Genomic DNA, 24,779 nt, shown 5'->3' on the forward strand with positions numbered 1-24,779 from the left:
GACTACAAAGAAGATACAGTATTTCCACTGGCACAATTGATGGAAATTTCTTGTTATTTTTATAATTTAAGAAACTAAAAAATATACAAATATTATTTATACTGTGAATATAAAAGAAACTTTCTTTCAATCCCACAACTTGTTAGTGGGAATGTCTAAAATGCTTAAGTTCATTGTCAAATCTGGGAAACCTTGGTGACATTTCTTCCACGAAGAGCGGGGAGATTAGGGGTTATTTCCACACAGGGCTTGAGCCCTTCCTAGGGGCTGTGAGAAGAAGGCAGTGCAGAGTGAGGGCTCCTGAATTGTGCTTCTGTGGGAAGTCTGGCCTTTTGGGGTCCCCACTGAGTGGGGCAAGGGTGTCCCTTTACCCACCCCGTTTTGCGTGGGTCTGGGCTCCACGGCTGGTCCCACAAGACCCTTAGATCCGTGGAGACCGACACTTGTGCTGCCCACGTCCCAAAACCCTTCAGGGCAGAGGAGATTTTCAGTCTCAGCTCTCCTTCGTGGGCTCCACCCTCCACTGTTTTGGGGTCTGAAAACTTCTTTCCTGCCAGAACCTGAATGGTGTTGAGAACATTTAAAATATTCTTTTCCAGAATGTTCAGTGTTTTTCAGCTGGAGGACGGGTCCCGCCGAGTCACCAGGCATCGCCCGCTTTCTCCTTCCTGCCGGGTGACCCTGCTGTTGACTCACACATCATTTGGAAGGTGATCACTTCAGAACCACATCTCGAGGAAGCGCTTGCACTCTGGGGGCCTCCGTATGTTGGCCTGCAGCGTGGGATGGGGAGAGGCCGGGGCAGAACGCTTTCCCAGCTCCCGCCTCATCCTGCTCCCCCACGGCCCGCGGGGTCCAAGTTCCCCTTCTGCGTGGCCGTGGCTCCCTCTCCGTCACCCGCCGGCTTCCTGTTGGGGCTTCCTCGGGGCGTCTCCTGCCCTGGCAGAGGAACCTGCGCCCGGGCTCTGCCCTGGCCGAGGCGGACATGGGGCCCCTGCTGCTGCTGCTGCTGCTGCTGCTGCCCCTGCTGTGGGGGGGTGAGTGGCCCGGGGTGGGGGTGGGGGGGGCGACACGGGGTGGGGGGAGGGCCGGGAGCTGCGGCTGAGCCTCTGTGTCCCCCCAGGGTCCCTGCAGCAGCCTCCAGGGTACGGCCTCCAAGTGCAGGAGTCAGTGACGGTGCAGGAGTGCCTGGGCGCCAACGTGTCCTGCTCCTTCTCCTTCCCGGGGAGCAAGTGGTCCGCCCCCTACATCTACTGGTTCCGCCAAGGGGACAACGTACACACCAGTGCTCCTGTGGCCACAAACGACCCGCAAAGACCAGTGAAGGCAGAGACCGAGGGCCGATTCCACCTCCTCGGGAACCGCAGGGACGACTGCTCCCTGAGCATCAGAGACGCCAGGATGAGCGACTCGGGAACCTACTTCTTCCGAGTGGACCCAGGTTATCCTGGGAGATACACTTACCGAAATACGCTGAACTTGCAGGTGACAGGTATGGCAGGGCGCCCAGTGAGGACCGTGGGCCGTGGAGACCCCCGCCCGCGCCCGTGTTAGAACAGGAACAGGACACGGGAAGACCCCGTGCTTGGAGTCTTGGGGTTTGAGGGATCAGAGGAGACACAGGCCCCGGGGGGAGCTTGGGCCCCGAGGCACTGGTCCCTCTTAGGGTCACACTCTGGGTCCCCACCCCCTGGGGCCCAGGCATCTCCCTCTCTCCTCCTCAGCCCTGACAGAGAAACCCGACATCCAGTTTCTGGAGCCTCTGGAGTCTGGCCGCCCCACGAGTCTGAAATGCAGCCTGCCAGTCGTCTGTGCTGGGGCAAGATTTCTCTGGTTCTCCTGGGCGGGGGACGCCCTTGATGCGGTGGACCCAGAGACGCTCCACAGCTCGGTGCTCACCCTCACGCCGAGGCCCCAGGACCATGGCACCAACCTGACCTGTCAGGTGAAACTCCAAGGAGGTCAGGGGACCACGCTGGAGAGAACCGTCCAGCTCAATGTCTCCTGTGAGTGTGGAGGGACGGCCGGGTCCCTGAGGGCAGTGGGCTGTGTGACCATGTGTGTGTCCAGGCCGGGGAGAGCGCAAGGGCCAGCTCACGAACACGTTTTTATGGATCTGAGCCTTGGGAGTCTGGGTGGGCGGTGGCCGTGAGGACGGCCATCCCCACCTTCGCAGTTTCCACCACCTGTTTTTGGGTGCTGGGTCAATTTCCACCCCACTCCTCACCTCTGAAGCAGGGCACGTCTCTCTCTCCCAGATGCTCCATCGAACCTCAGCATCAGCTGTCTCCCTCAGAAATGTCACAGGTAGGAAAGAACCTGTCCTCCCCAGCGCTGGGTCCTGCTCCTGCGACCACCTCCGGGCAGAGAGGGCAGGGGATTCAGAGCTAGAATGGGACCAGATATGGGAAAAGCAAAGGTAAAAATCACCATTGTCCCTCCCTCACCTCCAGAGCACCAGTACTCACACTTGCATACAATGCACATGGGCACATGTGCACACACATATGCATGCACACATATACACACGCACACACACACACACGCCCCAAACTGTTCAAAGCCATTTCATTTCACCATGATTCTGCTCTGTGGTTTTCCTCCATGAAAGCCTCTTTAGTTTCATTTCTCGCTGCATTAACTGAGTCCATTTCTCCAAGATTGGAGGCTCTCTGCTTTCTTTCCACCAAACAGCCCAGGCAGGTCCCACTGAGACACTGAGCCTCCCCCTGAAGATATGAGACCCAGATACTTTGAGCCAACCTCCTTAGGGTGTGAAGGTCCAGCCTTAGAACCGAGACAGAAGCAAGCTAGTGGGCCAGGGGAGGAGAGGGAGGGGCCAGGCAGACCCCGGGAAGGACGGAGGGATGGAACCTGTCAGCCTGACAGCCTTCCCTCTCCTCTCTCTGTCTGCACTTTCTTCCAAAGCCCTCAGGACTCTGCAAAACACCTCAGTCCTTCTCATCTCGGAGGGCCAGGCTCTGCAACTGCTCTGTGTTGCTGACAGCAACCCCCCTGCGCAGCTGAGCTGGTTCCGGGGGTCCCCAGCCCTGAACGCCACCCCCATCTCCAGTACTGCGATCCTGGAGCTGCCTGGTGTAGGGACAGCAGAAGAAGGAGAATTCACCTGCCGAGCTCAGAACCTGCTGGACTCCCAGTATCTCTCTCTGAGCCTCTCTGTGGTCTGTGAGTGTGGGGACCGCTGGGGGCAGGACACCTGGGTCCAGGGGAGGGAAGAGGGACCGCTGACCCTTCTCCTCCCTCCCCACAGACCCCCCACAGCTGTTGGGACCCTCCTGCTCCTGGGAGGACGGGGGTCTGCACTGCAGCTGCTCCTCCCGAGCCCAGCCGGCCCCCTCCCTGCGCTGGCGGCTTGGGGAGGGGCTGCTGGAGGGGACCTCCAGCAACGCCTCCTACATGGTCAACTCCAGCTCGGCTGGGCCCTGGGCCAACAGCTCCCTGAGGCTCACTGAGGGGCTCAGCTCCGGCTTCAGCCTCAGCTGTGAAGCCCTGAACGTCCACGGGGTTAAGAACGCCACCGTCCTGCTGCTGCCAGGTCAGGGGGCTGGTTGGGGGCATAGGCTTAGGGGGAAATGAGTTATGATCCCAGAAGATGAAGTTTGAGTGGGAGGGGCCTGGACAGAAGGTGTTTGCTAGGACGAGGTGCTCCATCTTGTGCCTGAAGAGGCTCTCCAGCCAGTTCTGCAAGGAGGTGGGAAGGCAATGGACTGAATCTTGGGAGTGAGGGCGTCTCGCACACCTCTTCTTTGCAGGAAAATCAACATTCCTGACAGGAGTGGCTCTTGGGGCTCTTGGAGGTGCTGGTGCCATGGCCCTGCTGTCCCTATGTCTGTGCCTTGTCTACTTTTGCATGTAAGCCTTTGTTCTTGGGGGAGGTGCAGGGAAGTGTGTTGTAGGGAGTCCGGAGAGAGGTCACTTAACTCAGAAATGCAGAGCTGAGTAGACTAGATCCAGATGGGGTCTTTTTTCAGGGGGTGGGCTGGGTAACATCTTTGTTGAGATATAATTCCCATACACTTAAGGTGTATGATTCATTGGCATTAGTATTTTCGCAGAGTTGTGTGTCCATCAGCATAATCAATGGTAGAACTTTTTCACTAGCTTGACATGAAAAAGAAACCAAAAGGAAACCCATACCCCTTGTCGTGCCATCAGCTCCACTGCCCTGCCTGAGGCAACCACTGTTCTATTTTCTGTCTCTCGAAGAGTTGCTTATTCTGGACAGCTCCTGTAAGTGGAATCAGAAAATATGAAAACAAACAAACAAACAAAAAAGGAATAAAGAAAAAACAAAAGAAGGAAAAAAGAAAAAAAAAAGAAAATATATGGTCTCTGGTGACTGCCTTCTTTCACTTAACGTGATGTTTTCAAGGTTCATGCTAGTGTGGCATGTGTCAGTCCTTCCTTTTTATTTCCAAATAATGTTCTATTGTATGAATGGAGCACATTTTACTCATCTGTTCATCCATTGATGGACATTTTGGGTTGTTTCTACTACCTGCTATGATCACTCATGTACAAATTTTTGTGTGTAAGAAGGGTCTTTAGCGATGGAAATTCAGTCTTAGCCAAATCCCTGGTCATCTGGGAGGACGGCACACTCAGTGGCCTGTCAGGAAGGTCTCCGCATCCAGTGCCATGGTCTGGGTGACTCAGTAGGAAGGAGCCTACCCACCTTCGCCTGAGACATCCTGGCTGCAGTATGTTGGTTTCTTCTCTTAGAGTGAAAGCTGGCAGGAAGCAGGCAGCCAGGAGCCCAGAGAGCCCGGATGAAGACCCCATCATGGGTACCGTTGGCTGGGTGAGTGATGTGGGTGTCTTCTCACGCAGTGGGGGGCCCTGGGCATGTCCACTCGGCGGGTCCTGACTGAGCTCCTCAGCATTTCCCCCAAACCTGCTCCTCTGTTCCCCTGGGCAGAGATACCTGGGAGCTGGCTTCCCTCTGTTCTTCACCTTTATCTTCCAGACCCAGTGGCCGTCTGCTCACCCTCCTGCCTCCTCACTGCTGAGCTGACCTCACTGCTTTGCCATATATAGGCTGCCATAACTGTCTCTTCAAAACCACTACTTTCCAGCCACTCTGGAGTCTCAGAGCTGTTGTTTGCTCCCATTGCTTTGAGAATCAAGTCACACTCCTTGGTCTGATATTTGAAGTCTTTCCTGAGGTCTTCCCTGATGGCTGCTCTAGCCACTGGCCCTGCCCTAGGGTCCAGCCACACTGGGCTTCCTGCTCTCTCCATACTGGTCTACTCCCTATGACTCAGCTTTTGAATGTACAGTTCCTCTGACCTGAAATGCCCTCCCTCCCTTCCCATTTCCGCCAGACCACCTCTCCTCCTCCTTTCAGCTCCAATATCAGCATCTCCGGCTCTGGAAGACCTTTGTCAATGTCCATCCCTCCCTTCTCTACATCCCCAGAGCTCTGTGTCCACCCCTGTCCTGAGGGGCACATCACACAACATCACTGCATTTACCTGTCTCCACTTTCTTGTCATATTTGTAAAGTTTTTGAGGGCAGGAGCTGTAATTTTCTCTCACTCCGTCCCTGTCCAACATGACCCTTCTCCCCTTTTATAAAACTGGACCTGTGCTGGACTGAATGGAATTGTTCAAAATGCTTTGTTCGTGACCAAACTATTATCACTGGAACAGTGTTTATTTTTACTTATTCATTTTTATTCATAGTATGATAAGCAAGTGTAAACCTACCACCCAACCTATGACTTCAAACATCGATGATGACTTCCATCTGCCCGTGATGCTCCCTGACCCATCCCCAGTAACCACTGCTCTGAATCCTTTGCTGCTGGTGTTATCATGTATATGTATACCTGAAATATTCACTATTTAGTTTAATTGCTTCTGAACCTACAAAGGGTGTCATGTTGCATGTACTCTTCTTGGATTTACTTTGTAGACACACTATTATGTCACAAAGATTCATTCATGTTTCTGCATAAAGTTGCAGTTTCCTATTGCAGAGTATTTCATTTTATGATTTTGTCTATTATCTAGGTTTGTGTTCATGGACATTTGAGTTGTTTCTGGATGTGGCTTATTATAAACACTCTTATTAGTGTCTCATTTTATTCACATGCAAGAGTTTCTCTTTAACATGACTTAAGAATTTAATTGCTAAGTCATAGGGTATGCAAAGTTCATATTTGCAAGAGTATCACAAATCGTTTTCCAAAGCAACTGCATTCATTTATATTTCTATTTGTGCCTATCAGATTCTGTCAATCTACAATCTCTCCAGCACTTGGTTTTCTCAGTTTTTTTTTTTTTTTTTTGTCATCTCACTATCCCAGTGTGATAGTGATTTGCATTTCCTTGGTTACCAATGAAGATGAAAATCTCTCTACATCTTCAGTGGCCTATAAACACCTTCTCTGTAAAATGCCTGGTCACATCTACAGCCCATTTTTCTATTGGATGTTTGACCTTTTCGAAATGTATTAGAGAGTTTTACAGTGTTGTTGTTGTTGTTGTTGTTGTATACATGGTAAATATCTTCTCCCAGTGAGTAGCTTGTCTTCGCTTTTTCAAAGGTGACTTTTGATGGCAATAAGTTCTTGATTGTGATATAACCGTACGCACCAAACTTCTCTTTTCTTTTGAGTGCCTTTTGGGTCTCATTGAAGAAAAGCTTTCCCATCTTAAGATTAGCAGAACAGTCAAGTACAATTTCTACTGGAAGTTTTATGTTTTCTTTTGACATGTAAAGACTTAATCTACCAGGAGTTGATTTTTGTGTGCGGTGTGCAGTGTTGATCTGTACACGTTCCTTCTTCATGTATAGAATAGTCCTTCCCTCCCACGTTGATCGGCCACACCACTTCTGTTATGCATCAGAATTCTGCACATGTGTGGGCCTCCTTTTGTGGCCTCTTCTGTTCCAATCCCCGAGTCAGAACTGTGTATTCAGTCAACAGAATCTATAGCCTCAAAAATAAGTCCTAGTGTCTGACGGAACAAGACCCTCTTCTGAATCTTCTTCAGAAATGCCCTGGATATTTTTGGCCCTTTGTTATTCTTTTTAAATGTTAGAATCAGTTTTTCAAGTTCAAAAAAAAAAAAAAATACTCCTGTTGGAATCTTGATTGGGATTGCATTGAATCCATAGATCAATTCAGGAAGAATGTACATGTTTATGAATTCAAGTCTTCTTATCCATGAAAACAGTTCTCTTCATTCATTTAAGTCTTTTTTTTTTTTAATGTTTTCAAGAATAATGGAGAATTCCTTCACACAGGTCTTCGTCATGTTTTGCTATTTTTATTCCTAAGTCCTAGTTATTGTTGCTGCTGTAAATGCTATCTTTTTAATAGTATATTTTTTTCATTGTTCATTGCTGATACGCAGAAGGAAAATATTTAGAAAAAACATATAAGGTTGTTTCTTTAAAATTAAAAAAACCACAAATTGGTGTCAGGTGTCATTTAGAATCTTGTGGCTTTGGTAGCTGGAGAATCTTAGATCTTATTCATAAGCCTGCTGAATCATTCTCTTTCGGAGATTAAGACATGCGAAACATTTGTGATATTCTTGTTTTTAACTGTCATGGCTTGCTGACTCAAAGCTGTTGCATTTGATGCAAATGTAATTTCATTTCCATCAAGAATCAACTGGTCCTTTTGGGCTTCAGGTATTGAAGGAAAAAAAAAAACCACCCAGCCTCCTGCAACCTCTGCAGATGTATTTTTCATCTGAGAAGTTTCAGATTTCAACAGATGACTCACTCCTCACTCCCCTGAATTTTAACTAATGGGGAGTGAGTACACTCAGACTATCTCATCTGCATCTCGCAATGGAAGTCTGTGTGATTATGGGCAGGATGTGAGTACAGGTTCTTTGAACAGTGGCCAATTAAAAAAATTCTTTCATTTATTTTTAACTTTATTTTTGGGGGGCAGGTGGTGGAATTAATTAGGCTTACTTATTTATTTTTAGAGGAAGTACTGGGGATTGAACCCAGGACCTTGATGCATGCTAAGCATGTGCTCTACCACTGAGCTATACCCTCCCCCCAGTCAATTTCTTTTCATTTGCCCACAAAGAGCTTCTTCTTTTACTTTGTATGTTGATGGGGTTGAAGCCCTCCCCTGGGTTCCTCTAGGGTCCCCACTATAAATGTGCATCTCTTCTCGGTGACAGCCACCGCTCCTGGGGTGTTCGCTGTCTGGGTACCAAGAATTGTCTTTCTTCAGTAGATGCAGCCATGAATGAGTGAAATGCAATTATGTATTGAGTTGATCTTTTATATTCTTCCAACTTGCTAAGCTCTCCTGTTAGTTCTAATACTTTGCATGTAGACATGGAGGTATCTTTGATTGATTTTTTTTTCAATTTAAAAATGACTACAGGTTGGTTTTGGGTGTCAGAATCTTTGGGGAATTCAAATTCGATGATCATATCATCTGCAAAATAATAACAGCTTATTTCTTCCCTTCGATTCTAAGCATTTCTTTCCTCTTTCTTGTCTTAATATCCTGGATAAGACTCCAAAGTTGAGCAGAAAGGGGTTTTAAAACATCTTTCCATCCTTAAATTCTAGCTAAATTGGGTTTTGGTCAGAGTACATGTTTTTATGATAACCTGTTTTTAAAATTTGTTGAGACGTGCTCTCTGGCCTGGTGTGCGATGACCTTTTGTAAATATTTCCTGTGTGCTTATGAAGAATGTATATCTTCTATTTCTTAAATTCCATATAAGATCAAGAGGCCAGTGTGTTAGCTGTATGGATGAAATTCAGATCTTTACTGATAGGTCTTCCTGACCTATCCATATCTGAAATCTTACATTCTGACGGTTTGTCAGTTTTCCCCTGGAGTCCTATTCATATGTTTCTTGTGGTTGATGTACTTTTAAATTTAAACTGTATGTTTTGGAAGTATTTTGTCTTCCCAGGGAAATGAACATTTTTACCACATTTAGTCACACAGTGTGATTGTCTCTCTCCCTACTGATACTTTTTGGTTAGGTCTTTTTTTTGTCTTTTTTTCTTTTCCCTTTTTCAGTTTAATTATGTAGAATTATTACAGTTTGACTGCACATACACATTATATTGCATGTAAATACATATAAACAGTATATTTCACTTTTTTTTAGTTTTCATATATGTACTAATGATTGTTTCTAAGAACAGATTAGATCTTTAGCTTTTTAAACTTACATAGTTATCAAAGGAATAAAGCCAACTACAAAATAAGAAACAACAGAATGCGGTAATCCAATCATAAAGGACAGTCAGATGTGCTTACACATATTCAAGAGATCAGCACAGTAATTAGTCCATTTGTGTCCTTATTATTATTGTTATTATTTTTTAGGTTCTTCATATAAATGATGTCAATGGCATTTTTCTTTCTCTTTCCAGCCCACTTCACTTAGAATGACAATCTTCAGGTCCATCCATATTGCTGCCAATGGCATTATTTTTATTCTTTTTTTATGGCTCAGTGGTTAGATCTTAAAAGAGATACATCAGTTTGTCATTGGTTAGCTAGGTGCCTGATATTTTTCCATACTATCCTTTCCCGTCCCCCTCCCCCCCAACATTTTATTTATGTTTTAGCCGTGGTTCTGGTAAATAGTATACAACCAGGTTTTTAAAAATCCAATCTGACATCCTCTGCGGAGTTGACTTTATTTGTATTCATCACGGTTATTGATATATGTGGATTTCTTTCTACTATTTTACCTTTTCTTTTCGCTTGGTTCCATGTTTCTTTCAATATTTCATTCTCTCCTTTCTTAAAATAGTTAATATTTCTATCTTACTCCTAACAAAAAGAACTCGAGTGCTTTTACATCCGTTGATCTCCTCTTCCTCCATCCCCTACTACAATGTTGCTTCTTTCTTTAGAGATCGTTTTCATTCTGGGTTATCATGAACCTACCTAACATTTTTCTATTCTCTGGTCATTTTTTTTTTAAATACACATTTTAATGAGGTATTTTGATACCTACATCTCCTATTCTTATTGCGTATGGTTTCCTGGTTTTGTTCTTTTTATTTGAATTCTTCCTCCCAATGTGTTTTCAATTTGGGTTTTCCTGTATTAAGACTTCCGAGGGCTCGGTGCCTGGAAGTATTTTTATGCCCCTATATTTGAACTTCATTTGGCAGGATGTAAATTCTAGGGTCAAGGTGGTTTTACCACGATGCTTTAAACAGTTTACTTCATTGCTTCTTGTACCCAATGTTGCTGTTAGAAATGTGAGGTCAGCCTGAATCTTGCACATTGGGAGGTAATCCTCTCCTTCTCCCCGGAAACCTTTATATGTTTCTCCTTGGTTCTGATATTCTTAAGATTCGCTACTCTGTGGGGAGGTGGGCTTTCTCTTGTCCATTTTCTTGCACTTGTGGGGTCCTTTTAACTGAAGTGGTTCATCTTTCTTTAAACTGGGAATTTTAATCTCCACTATTTTTGTTCAAATATTTCTTCTTGTTTTATGTCTTTTTTAAAAAAATGCATTCGGGGACTACTATCATCTGAATGTTGAGATTTTCTGTGCCTGTCTTCTATCTATCTTTTCTTTCTTGGGTTCTGATCTTTCTCCTTCTCTGCTTCTTGTAGGGGTGCTTCAGATGGCCCTTCCAGCTTACTCATATGCCTTCAGTTATATTCATTCGATTCTTTATTCCATCCACTGGGTTCTTCTTGTTGTATTTTTCAGACATAACATTTCCACTTTTTACAGAATTGCATACGCATTTCCCCTTTTTACCGTAATTTACAGAATTACATAACTTCTCGTTTTACACTTTATGTACATAACTTCCGATGTACACAATTTCTTTTTCTTCCAGTTTTATGGAGATACAGTTGACATTTAGCACTGTATAAGTTTATGGTGTACAGAATAGTGATTTGACTTACATACATCATGAAATGATTATCGCTATAAGTTTAGTGAACATCCATCAATCTCGTGTAGATACAAAACTAAAGAAATAGATAAATATTTTTTCCTTGTGATGAGAACTCAGGATTTACTCTGTTGCTAAGTTTCACTTATAACATACAGCAGTGTTAATTATAATTATCATGTGTACATTACATCCCTAGTATTTATTTATCTTATAACTGGTAGTTTGTATCTTTTGATTACCTTCATCTAATGCCCCCTTTCCCTACCTCCTGCCTCTGGTAACTACAAATCTGATCTCTTTTTCTACCAGTTTGTTTGTTCGTTATTGAAGTTTAATTGACCTACAACACTACGTTAGTGCCCCTTACACAACATAATGATTTGATATTTCTATACATTTTCAACATAACTCTAGTTGCAACATATCACCAAAGGTATTACATAGTTCTTGACTGACTTACGTAATTTTTTTATTCTTGTTTTCATGATGGTAATAGCCAAGATCCAACAATGGAATAATTACAGATGGAACTACGGGGTGACAAAGAATTTGTAAATCAATCAGTCACTCAGCTGCTTAATCAAGTGATCACACCAAAGTCCCTAGGGGAAAGTAAAGGCTCTCTCCTAGAGCATTTAGTGTGCTTAGTTTAAACTCTTGATCAGAGGGTTCTAACACTTTTGTTTCAGAGGTACATGAGATGAGGTTCCCAGATTCCTTCATTTGTTTTTCTTCCAGAGTAGTTTCACTGTTGGTGTCCAGTCTTCTGACCTAGAAGAGCATATTTGCCGGGAGTGTTAGCTACTCTGTCTGGAGTGCTGATTGGGTGAAAGTGAAGGGCAGATGCTGGTCTGTGTCAATTTGAAGGAGGGACCGGACAATCCCCAGGGTGGAGCATCCTCAGGCACCAAAACTACTGCCAAGCATTTGCACTTCCTGTTCTGCCAAGAAATCAGCTCAAGTCGTCCCTTTGCCTTCCCACCCTCAGACAGAAGGCACTTTGGTCAGGGGCTCTCTGTGGATTTTGATCCACCAGACCCCGGACTTTGGGAAGGAGAAAATGAGGGCAAAAATCCCAAAGGCCAGTGAGGCTCCACCTCTGCTCTCCTCTTCGCCTCAGTGAACCTTCAGTGCTTATCCAGCACTTACATCATGGACACCTGCATATCACTGGCGTGTCCAGGCTCTCTGAATTCTGCAGATGATGACTGTCCCAGGGCAAGGGTAGAGGAGAGAAAGGAACAGAATTCAAGCACACTGGAGGTAACCCATCCTCTCAAGCCAACTTCCTAGCCCTGGGCTGCAGCACCTCCCCTCCCCCACTCCATTTATTCAAATTAGCCTTTACTTTCCCCCTAGGGATTTATGTGTGTTCAATCAGCTGATCGACTGATTTACAAAATTTTGTCATCCCATAGTTCCGTCTATAATCTTGCATTGCTGGATCTTGGCGGGCAGAGCCAGTGGCATGTATGAATTCACTATCTTGACAGGGACTATGGTAAAAACGAGTGGTTTGTTTTTCCCCTGATTTTACTCTCAACCTTCCTGTACATTTTTATACTGTAGACAGAATTGTAAAGTGGTCAACTGCATAGTCCCTGGAGTTCAAATTCCTGTGTTCAAGTCCTGGATCCAGCCACTTCCAAGCTGTGTGACCTTAGGCCAGTTAATGAACCTCTCTGTGTCTTTATTTTCTCTTCTGGAAATGAGTCCATCAGTACACTGGTTCCTGTCTCACTGGGTTATTATGAGAAGTGCTTAGAAGTGTGCCTAGTTCGTGGGAAAATTGCTTACAATTTTTACCTTATGTTAGTATTTTCCCCTGTCTAATAGGGAACCACACAAAAACAGGTATTTGGGGCTGTTTCAGTTCCTCTTATGTCCTCATTTGTGAGAACAGCATCTAACTCATAGCCAAGGCTCAGCAAAGAGGTATTGAGTGAAAGAATGAACATAATGCTTTCTCCTGTTTATTACTCTGAGCTGCATCTTGTCCTATGATGATCAATTTAATCCCCCTTTAATATCTGGGAGGACTATTAATGGACAATGTCCTTATATCCCTGTCTTTGGCTGCAGTAGGGTCAGTGCACCTAGTTCCTCTGCCGTTTCATTTCATCTTGCTCATGCCTACTACGGGCAGCTCTGTCTAGATATTCTATTTTTTTCTTATCTGGTGAAACCAATTTTTCCCTAACCTGCATTTTTTTGTTTTCCCTTTCTGAGCTACTATTTAAAGGTTAATGTTGCTTTCAACACATTTTCAATAGGAAGATGGTGTCGGAGTGTGGGCAGCCATGGGAGAGAAAACGAAATGGCTTACCAGCGTCTGGGTATCATCTTTGCTGGGTTCCCACTCTATTTTCATTTTTGCTTATTGAAGCTTGGGACCCGGATCCAGAACTAACATCCCTTTTCTGATTTCTGCATATGCTACCTCATAACACATGGATGTTAGAAATTTGCTTTGTGTACTCGTCTACTTGTCATGAGGTCAGGGTCTATATCTACTCACACTGTCCACCTGCCCTCCCCCCCCCCAGGACCTGCGACAGGAGACACTGCCAATAACACAGCAGGTTTGGGTTTAAGTCCTGGTTCTGCCGTTTACGACATGAGTGACCTTGGGCAAGTTACTTCACCTCTCCCTCACCTCAGTTTCCCTATCTGTAAAATGGGGTTCATAAGATTTGTCATTCATACTGGGTTTTTGTGAGGGTTAAATATGATCAGTAAGCCCTCGATATGGTCTACTCAACCTTAGTTTTACAAAATTTTAAATGAATGAGTGAATAGTTGAGTTCATAGGAGACATATGTGGAATAAGAGGATGAATGAATATTCCATCAGCCCAACTTCCCCTTGGGGACCATGCCTGCCTTACTCTTCCTTCTCTGACTCCCTTTTCTCCCCTTTGCTCAGGGTTCCAGGCAAAAGTCCTGGCCAGACAGCCCCCCAGACCAGGCGCCATCCCCTGTGGAGAATGCCCCGCCCTCGGGGGAGCAGCAGGAACTCCATTATGCTTCGCTCAGCTTTCACGATTTGAAGTCTCGAGAGCCTCAGGACCGGGAGGCCACCAGCAACACCGAGTACTCAGAGATCAAAATCAACAAATGAGGACTCGCCCAGAGCTCGGTCCTGGCTGGAGGAATCACAGCCTCTGCGGGGGAAAGGAGAAGTCAGGGGCTAGTTGACGAAACCTTTGTGGCAATATTAGCATTAACTACTGTGGGAGTGTCCCCAGGTAGAGCAGAAAGAAGACAGGTGATGGGATTAGAGAGACCTGGGCTCAAAGGCAGGTTCCAACACTTCCTAAGGCATTGTGATCAGGCAATTCACTTCATCTCTCTGTGTTTCAGTTTTCCGTTCTGTAAATCAGAGATTATGTGTCCTACCTCAAAGTTGGGTGAGCATTAAAGAAATGAACATGTGAAAATCAAGCAACAGAGGTCCTGTTAGCTGGTCTGTGCCCAGTGTCTGCTGGTTTCTTTTCCTGGAACAGAAAGATCTTCCTGGCAAGTTCTCCTGAGGCTGGGAGTGACTAGTGTTGACCTGAAACAAGTAGCTTGCCAGGTATTTCCACAGCAAAGATGAGTTTATTCAAGGTCAGCCGAGAATTGCAATTAGGGGTCTGCAACCGTGACGAGCCTTGTGCAAGTTCCCACGTGGCGAGGGAAGGGGAAAGCTTTTATGGGGGGGGTAAAAGTTGGGGGTTCTAGTAAACAAAGAGTCCCTGGCTTTTTATTGGCTGAGTCCTTGACGGGGAGGAGCCTTTCTTCTTCCTGTTGGGTTCTGCTGTCACTGCAGAGCATGAGCACTCCCCCTGCTGGTCTCCTGATTCTATTTAACTGAGGTTTTTGTTTACTCATTTTTCACACCAGGCACAGAGGACAGGGTGGCAATTTGTTGATGTCATTCTCCTTCCAGAACCCTTCAAAGCCTCCCCAGGAAAAGACCAGCCTCCGCACCTGGCATTTGGTTAATGATACAGCATCTTATAACCTCTCTGGGGCAGGGGTGGTATCTCCATGCCCTGCTTTTATCTGTCAACTCCTCCAGCACATTCCTTCACCTCCTGATCTCCAGTCCCTTCCCTATCTCATTTATGGGCTCTAGAGGGATCTTCCTAACAGTCAGAGAGCTGACCTTGATTCTCCCACATAAACCCACTCATGGCTCCCTGGCCTTAGAGCATTGCAAGCATCTGCCCTGGCATTTAAAGCCCTCACTGCTCTCTATCCACCCTCTCCTCTTGGCTTACTCTTCCTTGAGCCTTCCATGCTGGTGCATACCAATGTCTTTGCAATTTGAGATCTCTTTCCCGGAGGCCGTGCCACCTTGCTTTCATCTGCTTACAGCTGCTTGTCCTTCCAACCTGAGGTCATGGATGGATTTGGGTTGAACGAGTAGACTGAAGAAAGACCTCATTCTCCCCCTCCTCTAAAATTGAGCTAATTTATTCTTTTAAAGAAAGCACTAAAGCAAAAATAGCCAAGATTTCACCAGCCCCACTGTAGTATGAGTGCCTACTGAGAAGCTTTTTGGATTGTAAGTGCCTGACATTGAGGTTTTCATTTTGGGGGCATCCTTTTCAGAGACATTCATCTCGAAGAAACGTATCACCAGCCATGGCTAAAGAGCTGGATGTTACCACCTGTGAAGTTCCCTTTCCCTTTTAGAAAACCCTGGGTGACCTGACCCTTGAGTGCCCCTGCTTTTCCATTCTCACATCCTAATTTCCCTTCTTATTTTGTTTGTTTACTTTTTTTTGGGGGGGGGAAGGTAATTAGGTTTACTAATTAATTATTTTTTAATGGAGGTACTGGGGATTGAACCAGGATCTAATGCATGCTAGGCATGTGCTCTACAACTGACCTATATCCTCCCCCACTACCCCTCTTATATTTTTAAAATTCACCAATAAAGTGTGAACCCGTGAAACTCCAGGCACCCCACGCTGTACCCCAAAGAAGGCAGAGCTGGAGGCCCACGCGTCCTCCCTCCTTCTTTACTTGAGACCTCACTGAGCGGCCCGCGTGTGTGCTATGTATCCTCCGGGACCTGTGAGTAGCGAGCCTTGACGGTTGTTGCTGGAGTACCTCTTGCAATCATAGTAAGAACCTCGAGGGCCAGTCCATCTACAACACTGGCTCCGGACAGGGAAATGTATGTGGGGGCTGGCCACTGCAGGGGTGTGCTCCCTACAACACAAAAAAGCACCCAAACTGGGATAAGTTATTTCCTAAACTTTAGAAAGTGGCTGTGAGGAGAGAGGTGGATAATAATTCCAGTACAGTGCTAGGAGGACACTGATTCTCAGTGTCCACTACTGGGGCCCCATTTTCAGTAGAGTAAGGAGTTGAGTTGTGACTCTTGTTTTGGTAATGACAGGTTTGGTTAATCTGATCGAGTCTTATGCTGAAAATAATAAAATCCTTTGGGGGAAAATATGAATAGAAAAATACAATCCCTCATTTTAAAAGTATAGAAAACCTGAAAAGAAAATGAGAATTTACTAAGCCAGAATTTTGGGGAAAGCCTGAACCAAGAGAGTGAAGCAGAATATCTAAGCCAAAATTCCAAAACTCCCGATGGCACTTGCCCGAATTGACCACGTGAGCTTTGGTTCTGTGGCTTTGTATGGTCCTGGAAATGAAAGTCAAGACTCTGGCCCTGCCTAAGGTAGAAAGTTTCATAGAAGACCATTTCCACATTGAGTTTATATCAGGGGAAGGGTGAATCAAAGAAAAGCAAAGACAAAGGGAAAATCTGAACAACAACCAGAGAAAAAAGACAGATAACTTTCCAAAGGAGAGTAGCATAATTGACTCACTTATCAAGTAGCAACTATGGAGCAGAAAAATGTGAATACTGTCTTTAAATATCACTTTATAATCCATACTCAATAAATTAAAAAATGAGGAAACAATACAGATCATTTGGAACAAATAAAAGGGGAGTTCATTACCTATAGAAGAAACATAGAAGACAGTTTAAAAATTCTTGACAATAATAACAGCTAAGTCCAAAGTTGGGGGTGGATGGTAAATGGATTTTACATCTCCTAACATCTGCATATAATCCCGGAGGAGAGAGATGTTTTCATTTGCTAAAGACTTTGATAAGTTAATTAGACATGAAGTAATTTTTATGGTAATGACTACAAGAATAGAATCAGAATGTACAAACTAGAGGAGGGAGGGTATAGCTCAGTGGTGGAGTGCATGCTTAGCACGCACAAAGTTCTGGGTTCAATTCCCAGTACCTCTGTTAAAAAAACAAACAAATAAATATACCTAAAATTACCTCACTCCTGTAAGAAAAAAAAAAGGGAAAAAAGAATGTACAAACTAGAAGTCGTTAAAAGTATACTGTAAAAAGCTTAGTAAATCAAAGAAGACAAGGTTGGAGAGATAAAGTAATGTGGCACTGGGGGCATGTACAGAAAATAAAATGTAACATTGAATATAGTTGGATAAATGCTTCAGTTAAAGACAGAGAGTCAGCTTGGATTGTTATTCCAAGCATATATTCTTCACAATGTATGCATCTAAATTATAAGGGTAGAAAATGTCAAATGTAAAAGGAGACAGAATTGGATACTATATTAACATTAATTTTAAAAGAAAGCCTTTCTGAACCCCCTTCCTTAGGTGCCCTGCTGGCCTAAAGCTTGGTACCTTGTGAATGTCGATTGGGGTCCTTGGTAGAATTGGGGGTTTCCTGAACTCAGCGCCCAGCTGTGCTCCAGAACCATGGACAGCGTCAACCCTCCAGCAGGGACCTCCCCAGGTCTGGCATGGAAGATGGAGCGCCCCCTGGGGGCAGGTCTCTGGCCTGTTTCAGATGCAGAGGCAAGAGGCAGGGGAATGGGACTGGTGACATTCTGTCCTACATGACAGAGGTGCTGGTCAGGGGACAGACAAGCTCCTCAGCCACCCCTTGAAAACCTTCTCATCCTAGGGAAAAGGGGACACAATGCGTTTCTCATAGGCCACTGGTTTCCTTGCTCCTCAAGCTTTACCCTCATTCCCTGCAGAAAACCTTCTCTGCATCAAGATTCTTCCCCTCCCCTCCTCTCAACCCTTTCCAGTGGGCTGCCATTCTGCTCTTGCTTTTAAGCCCTTCCCCATACTGTCATGGAGCTCTGGATGATAGACAACATGATTTGTGATCCTTTTTTGTGCTCCGTGCTCTGCCAAGTCCTGATTCAGCTCAAATTAAAAAATGAAGTATCAGAAATCTGGTTAAGCTGATGGGTCACAGAAATAAATTCTAAGTTTCTCTTCATGCTACACAAAGGGTAAATATTCAGATTGGGGAAAGAATCTTGTGGCCTCAGTGGACCACAGCATGGAGAGAGTTGTACAGGCGGAAGTTTTGTGTTGACATGAGATATTCTGTCAGGGCTAGAAACTGTCTTTGCTTTATTTTGATCTCTACTCAAAAGTCACTTTCTCAAAAAGGCCCTGACCTCTCAAACTAAAACAGCACCCTTCACTGCCTTTCCCTGTATGTTGCTTTGTTTCTTATTCAAAGCACTCATCATTATCAGACCTCATATTACATATTCACTTGTCTACGGCCTCTCTCCAAGACTGTGAGCTCCACAACTGAGAGGTTTTTGTCTTTTATTGTTGTTTTCCCACCACTGTATAAACATGCCCCTGCACACATTAAGGGCTCAATAAATGTGGAATGAATGATGCTGCACTATACAGAGGGGAGACAAATCTGGTTTCTCTCTTCAAAGTTCAGTCTGATTAGGGATAGCAAGAGCCAAAAGGGCTGAATGGTCACATAGTGAGGGCAGGACCCAGGGGCTGGGGTTTGGGAGCATCCTAAATCCCTGGTTGGACACTGTTGGGGGAGAGAATCAGGGAGGCTTGTAGGAGGATCCTGGAGGATGTGTGCCGGAAGATGGGAAAGGAGGGCACTCCTGACAAGGGACCAGCAAAGCTTGGAGATGGGACAGAGAACATCAAGTCTCCCCAGGGGTCATCGAGAAGCTTCTGGGCCTCACAGCTGCCTGGACCAGCAGGGCAGCAACCCTGAAACCCAGAGCCCCCTGATGGCCAAACTTTAATACGAACAAGTCGGACACTATTTATTGAACAATTTATCAAATATTTACAGTAATGCTTTGATTCCATTTTTAGAGGAGGAAATGGAAGACTAGCGAGGTTAACTCACTAACCCAGGCTTACCCAGCTCTGCCTCCAGAATCTGGGGTCTGGGGAACCCCCCAGCTGCTCCCCACCCATCACAGGGAGACATCAGGAGAGATTCAGTTGGGGGTAGGGGGTGGGGTGGGAGAAGGAAGGACTAAATTCACTATCTTAAAGAGCTCCGGGCAGACCTGGGTGTAAGCCCCTGGTTTGGTCCCTCTCCAGCAAGGGGACCTCAGGCAAGTTATGGGCCTCAGGCTACAGCCAGTGAGATCCTGGTGCAGATGAACTGGGATGGTGCAGCGCCTGCAGTATGCGGGGTGCTCACAGAGAAGCATCATGATTACTGTAACTGACGTGTGTCCATCAAGTTAAGTGGTTTGCTTATCCCACTGCTGGCAAACATGAAACATCAGGCACACAGTAGGCGCTCAAGAAGGGTTAGGACTATCCGAGCATGCCCAGAACCCCACAGCCGTGCAGGCAAGCAGCCCCCTAACTCCCACTCGCTCAGGAGTGGGAAGCTGTTCAGTCCTCTCCTCCCTGAGACTCAGGAGACCCGGCCCCCAGGCGCCTCCCCCGCCCCAGGAGCCCAGCGCCCCAGTTTCTGCAGGGTCACAGGTTGCAGTTCCCGTTTCCCTCCCCACCTCGCACCGAAGCCGGAGGCCAAAGTAACTCAGGTTTATCCACAGTGTCATCTGCAGGCGGCCCCGCGCTCCCACGGCGTCGGATCCCCGCGGAGAACTGGCGTCTCTAGAAGGCGGGGACCGGCTCGGAGGCCGGGGGTCCGGACGGCTCCGGCTCCGCCTCCCGCGGCGGCCCGTCCTCGTCCAGCCCCCGGCGGCCCTTGCCGATGGCCAGGCGGGGCCGGCCGCGGTTCAGGCCGTCCAGGAGGGCGCAGGCCTGGCAGAGCGCGCGGCTGGCCAGCGCCCCGCAGCGGGCGCAGGCGCCGGGCGGCGGGGGCCGCGCGGCCGGGGCCAGCGCCAGGCGCTCGGCCGAGTGCACGAGGTCCAGCACCGCCGACGGCCGCGCCGCCTCCAGCCGCTTGAGCAGGTCGCGCGCGTGGCCGCGGAAGGCCTCGGGCGCGTACACGCACTCCTCGGAGAAGTAGTCGAGGCGGCGGAAGTGCGCGTACAGCACCACCTCCTTCTGCGAGGCCAGCTGCAGCGGGCGGCAGCGCGGCAGCGCGCCCCCCTCGCCCGGCGAGCCCAGGCCCCCGCCCCGCGCCAGGCGGCCCGCGTCGCCCCGCAGGAAGTTCATGAGCACGGTCTCCGCCATGTCGTCGGCGTTGTGTCCTGCGAGGGGGAGAGACGCGGGGCAGGTGAGGCGGGGGGCGCCGGGGGGGAGGGGGCGCGGCGAGGAACGAGGGGGGACCCCACCCAGGCTCCCGTGGAGCAACCTGGGAAGCCCCCCTTTGCCCCCCACTTATTGCAAACCAGGCCCCGTTTCATGTCGTGAGTACAAGTGCTTTCAGCTACAAATATTATTTCAGCCCCACTTGGAAGTGTACTTCAGAAGTCAAAATGGGAGGGAAGATATAGCTCCGTGTAGGGCACGTGCTTAGCACACACAAGGTCCTGGGTTCAATCCCCAGTACCTCCATTGAATAAATAAATAAATAAGCCTAATTACCCCCTCCCCCAATAAATAAATAAATGAAAATTATTTTTTTAAAAAAGTCAAAATGGCATTGAATGGAGATTGTACAGGGGATTGTTGTGGTAAGCAGAATTCACACCCCCACCCTCACCCCAATATGTTGGGTCACATGGCAAAGGGTATAAAGGTTGCAGACACAATGAGGGTTACCAATCAGCTGACCTTAAGATTAAAAAAAAGCAGCCTGGATTATCCAGGCAGGCCCTATGTAATGACAAGGGTCCTTAAAATGGGAGAATCAGGATGGGAGACGTGGGGACTGACACAAGTGCAGATGACGAAAGGTGGGACGGATTCAGCCCGAAGCTGCTGGCTTTGAAGCTGGAGGAAGGGGCCAAGGAACGAGGGTAGCCTCTAAACACCAGAAGAGGCAAGAAAACAGATTCTCCCGTAGACTCTTCAGAAGGAATGTCACCCTGCAACACCTTGATCCCACGGAGACACTTGCCTGGCTTCTAACCCCCAGAACTGCCAGCTAGTAAATTTGTGTTGTTTTAAGCCACTCAATTGGTGGTAATTTGTTACAGCAGCCATAGAAAAACTCATAGTTGTTGACACAAGCGCCTTTGACTACACAGACTGCAGTGTTTTTGTGTTATCTTTGTTTACAGAGACCAGGGAGAAGGTAAGTGAATATTTACACATCATTTTAAAAATGCATTGATTGTCACAACCAGTCCTCTCTCACCTGGACCACCTCAGCTGCCTCCCTCCAAGCTCATTTCCTTTGTTCTGCCCTCGCCCCTCCGACTCAGACTCCTCACCACTGCTAAGGTGAACTTCTCAAAGTCAGAGTCCTTAGGTCATGTCCACTGCTTTCTCCGCTACTCAAAGGATCAGGTCAGGTGTTAACTCCTCATGGTCATAGGGGCCCCTGGAGCCAAGCCCCGCCCACTGCTAGGGCCTGACACCACACCCCACTTCCTTCTTGGGGCATCTCAAACTGGCCTCTACATAGATGGTTCTCTCTGCCTGGAGCAACCTCCCCTATGCCCACTGCCTCCTCACCCTGAGCCTTCAGATCTCAAAAAACCTCCTTGATCCCTCTCTGCATGTCATATTTTGCTCACACAGTCTGTGTAATTTTTTTTCAGTACCACTTATAATCATTTATTATTTCATATTTGAATTGTGCAGAGGTATGGGCTTATTTCTGTCTAGTGCATATTTTCTCAGCCCTAGCATGATGATGATGATAGCATATACAATATATATGTGTAATACCTACTATCTATTAATATATACACTATATGTAATCTGTAAATTACAGTACAGACAATAGTGTATATATACACACATATACTTTATTCCTACCAACTCATCTGTCATAACAAATGCATGAGCCAGAAACCATTAATATTCTCATTTTAAAGATGAGAAAATAGAGGTAAAGAGGTTAAGAATTTGCTATGGCTACAGCTTGGATCTGGCATATATTAAAAACCAGTAGTTGTTTGTTGAAGGGATGGATGAGAGTGAGAGAATAAAAGAGTTATCGAAGAGAAGAGATGCCAACAAGAAAAAGGAGGTAAGAGGTGGAGAGATACTTTACAGAGACAGAGAAGGATTCTGAAGAGATATTTGGGGACCATGAGATCAAGAGTACTAGAGGCAATTAAAAATAAGTAAATAATCAAAAACTTAATCCCCAGAGACTAACTCCCACCCTCTTCTCCAGCCCTCCTCACCAATCTGTGTACACCAGGTTGGTGGCCAAGAACCAAAGTCTTTTAGATACCCTATCTGGCCCCATCCCTAACACAACCCATTCTGTCCCTCAGGGTATGAACCATGGGGGGTGGGGCTCCCGCCCTACGCTGGAGCATGCGCATATCCCCTTTTTCCTGCTCGTTTCTTCCCCTAGGACACTCGCAGTCTCCTTTACCACTTCTTAGGCCAGCGCCCCAATTCCCTTGCGGTTTCCGCCCCTCGCCCGCGCATGCGCCCGTTCCTTCCCATACGCTCCTCCTGCTACGGCGCCTGCGCTCACCTGTCACAACGTGCGTGGCTCCCACGAGGCGCGCCCCTTCTTCCAGCGCCCGGCGCCGCAGCACCCCGCAGAAGGTGCAGCAGGAGCGGCTGCGGCCGGAGCCGGCTGTGCTGCGGGCCACGGCGTCCATCGTCCAGCCCCCGAAGAGGTCTGCGTAGGCCACGACGGTGAGCGGGAGCTCCCAGCGCGCCGCCTGGCGCCGCACGGCCGCCAGCGCCGCGTCCCGGTAGCCGCCGATGCCCTCGTCCACGGCCACGAGGCGCAGCGAGATGCCCAGGCGCGGGGCCAGCTCGCGCAGCACGTGCGCCAGTACCGTGGAGTCCTTGCCGCCCGAGGCGCCCACGGCCACCACGGCGCCGGGCGGCAGCAGGCGGCCCGCGACCACTGTGTGCAGCACCTCGGCCTCGAAGGCGGCGCAGAAGCAGGTGCCGCACAGCGCCTGGCCCGAGCGCGGGCGGCGGAGGGCGGCGCGCGCCTTGTTGCAGGAGGCGCACTGTGGGGCTGGCATCTCGGGGTCCGGGCGAGGCGGAAAGGGTAGGCTTCTCCTGGATGGGGAGAGAGAGGAGGAGAGTTACACGTGGTTTTAGGATCGTAGGGTCCTTGCCTCCGGGGAGGCTGTCTTGATAGCGCCCAGAGTAAACCCATTGTCTGGAACACTCTTGTACCAGCACTGTGCAGGCCTAGAACCTTCAAGTCTCAGCTTAAGCTTTCATTCACTCATTAGTTCATTAAGCAATATCCACTCACTGTCTCCTATGTGTCCAACATTTTACTGGGCACTGGGGACACAGCTGTGAACAAAACAGGAAGGGTTACAGGCACTAATTTCTAGTGGAGGAGCTGATATTACTTCCCAAATATAGGGAGTAATACGAAGGAATTATCCTCTGAGCTGAGGCCAGGAGGAGGAAGAGTCGGGTATTAAGGTGAGAAGAATGTTGCAGACAAAGTTAATAGCAAATGCAAAGGACCTGAAGGACAGGCAGGTCCTGTCTTTGTTCATTGGGTAGAAAGTGTGTTGTGGTTGAAGACCAGAGAGGATCAGGGGCTTGGACTTTATTCTGAATGAAATAGGAACCATTGGACGGTTTTAAGCTATGTAGTGACAGGATTTTATTTAACAGGATTCCTTGGGCTGAGTGTGAATAAAGAGAGGAGGGTGGCATTAGCAGACCAGCGAGGAGGCTCCTGCACTGACCCAGGTGAGCAACAGTGGTCGCTCGGAGCAGAGTGGAGGCAGTGGAATTGGAGAGGAGTGGTCAGATTCTGGATCTCTTCTGGAGATAGAGCAGATAGGACTCTCACAAGTCTTGGGGGAGGGCAGTGGATGAGAGTAACAGAAGACTCGGGACAACTCCCAAGTTTTTTGGGCTTGAACATTTGGAAGTTAGTGGGACCATTTAGTAGAGAGGAAATGGGAGTTAGAGAAGAATGGGGAAATATTGGGAGAGGGGTTAAGTTTAGGGTAGAGAATCTGGAATTTCGTTTGGGCATGGCAGATTTGAGATCCTTTGCTTTGCAAGTCTTTCCTGATCCCTGGGCTGGGTTTGGCGCCTCCTCTGGGCTTCCACGGCCGCCTGATCGCTCCCCAGGCCACCCCTGACCACTCGAGGTTATAATCAGGACGGAAGAGGGTGCGCTCTCACCGCACCCAGGTTTGAGGTGAAATCAAGGAGTGAGACCCGGCCGCAGAGTCGAAAGCGGGTCAGCGGGGACAGCAGCTGCTTAGGGCACTCCTGCCTGGAGGGCCGCCGGTAGATAGGCTTTGGGGGATCACTGAGGGGAGTACCATCTCCCCAGGGATGCCTACCGAATGCGTGGGAGAGAAAATATGGAGACCATCAGCTCCTCCACGGCAGCGCTACAAAGGGCGGAGATGGGCCTGCTGCGGAAGGAGGCACTCACCTGAGCAGAACCCGGGCTGGACAGTCCAGGCTCCGAGAAAACGCGGAAGCGGGTAAAAGAACTACGACTCCCAGAAGGCTTTGGGTCTACCCGCCGACGACTCCCAGGTGCCAGTGCGGCGGCGGTACGGTTGGAAGACGCTAACTGTTTCCGG

The 24,779-nt window shown here is 47.7% G+C and overlaps 2 protein-coding genes across 4 annotated transcripts; one reads left to right on the forward strand and one right to left on the reverse strand.

The window, feature by feature from the left end:
• The first annotated feature begins 865 nt into the window (after positions 1-865).
• SIGLEC5 (sialic acid binding Ig like lectin 5) lies at positions 866-14,343 on the forward strand. The gene is made up of 10 exons (XM_032487388.1): positions 866-1,037; positions 1,124-1,492; positions 1,725-2,006; positions 2,259-2,307; positions 2,454-2,460; positions 2,793-3,186; positions 3,272-3,556; positions 3,774-3,873; positions 4,744-4,822; positions 13,826-14,343. Exons 1-10 carry the CDS (start codon positions 986-988, stop codon positions 14,018-14,020), a joined length of 1,812 nt encoding a protein of 603 aa, XP_032343279.1. The 5' UTR covers positions 866-985; the 3' UTR covers positions 14,021-14,343.
• Positions 14,344-16,838: 2,495 nt separating this feature from the next.
• LOC116666007 (cytoplasmic tRNA 2-thiolation protein 1) lies at positions 16,839-24,760 on the reverse strand. 3 transcript variants are annotated; one of them, XM_032487828.1, is made up of 3 exons: positions 24,531-24,653; positions 22,721-23,265; positions 16,839-20,366 (listed from the first exon to the last, which is right to left on the reverse strand). In XM_032487828.1, exons 1-3 carry the CDS (start codon positions 24,560-24,562, stop codon positions 19,825-19,827), a joined length of 1,119 nt encoding a protein of 372 aa, XP_032343719.1. In that variant the 5' UTR covers positions 24,563-24,653; the 3' UTR covers positions 16,839-19,824. The 3 variants fall into 3 exon arrangements, with proteins under 3 accessions (XP_032343719.1, XP_032343722.1, XP_032343720.1); XM_032487831.1 differs by lacking the exon at positions 24,531-24,653 and adding an exon at positions 24,372-24,392; XM_032487829.1 differs by having other exon boundaries at positions 16,840-20,366; positions 24,626-24,760.
• Between the last annotated feature and the right edge of the window lie 19 nt (positions 24,761-24,779).

The sequence above is a fragment of the Camelus ferus genome, chromosome 9, assembly GCF_009834535.1.
Source record: "Camelus ferus isolate YT-003-E chromosome 9, BCGSAC_Cfer_1.0, whole genome shotgun sequence".
NCBI lineage: Eukaryota > Metazoa > Chordata > Mammalia > Artiodactyla > Camelidae > Camelus > Camelus ferus.

Excerpts from the sequence above, each read along its gene's own strand:
- LOC116666007 (XM_032487828.1), bottom strand. The coding sequence starts at position 24,562 with ATGGTCTCCATATTTTCTCTCCCACGCATTCG. Across the intron at positions 23,266-24,530 it reads TTTTCTCTCCCACGCATTCG|GAGAAGCCTACCCTTTCCGC; the intron begins GTAGGCATCCCT and ends CTCCCCATCCAG. Across the intron at positions 20,367-22,720 it reads AGCCACGCACGTTGTGACAG|GACACAACGCCGACGACATG; the intron begins GTGAGCGCAGGC and ends TCCCCCTCGCAG.
- SIGLEC5 (XM_032487388.1), top strand. The coding sequence starts at position 986 with ATGGGGCCCCTGCTGCTGCTGCTGCTGCTGCTGCTGCCCCTGCTGTGG. Across the intron at positions 3,557-3,773 it reads CACCGTCCTGCTGCTGCCAG|GAAAATCAACATTCCTGACA; the intron begins GTCAGGGGGCTG and ends TCTTCTTTGCAG. Across the intron at positions 3,874-4,743 it reads TGCCTTGTCTACTTTTGCAT|AGTGAAAGCTGGCAGGAAGC; the intron begins GTAAGCCTTTGT and ends TTCTTCTCTTAG.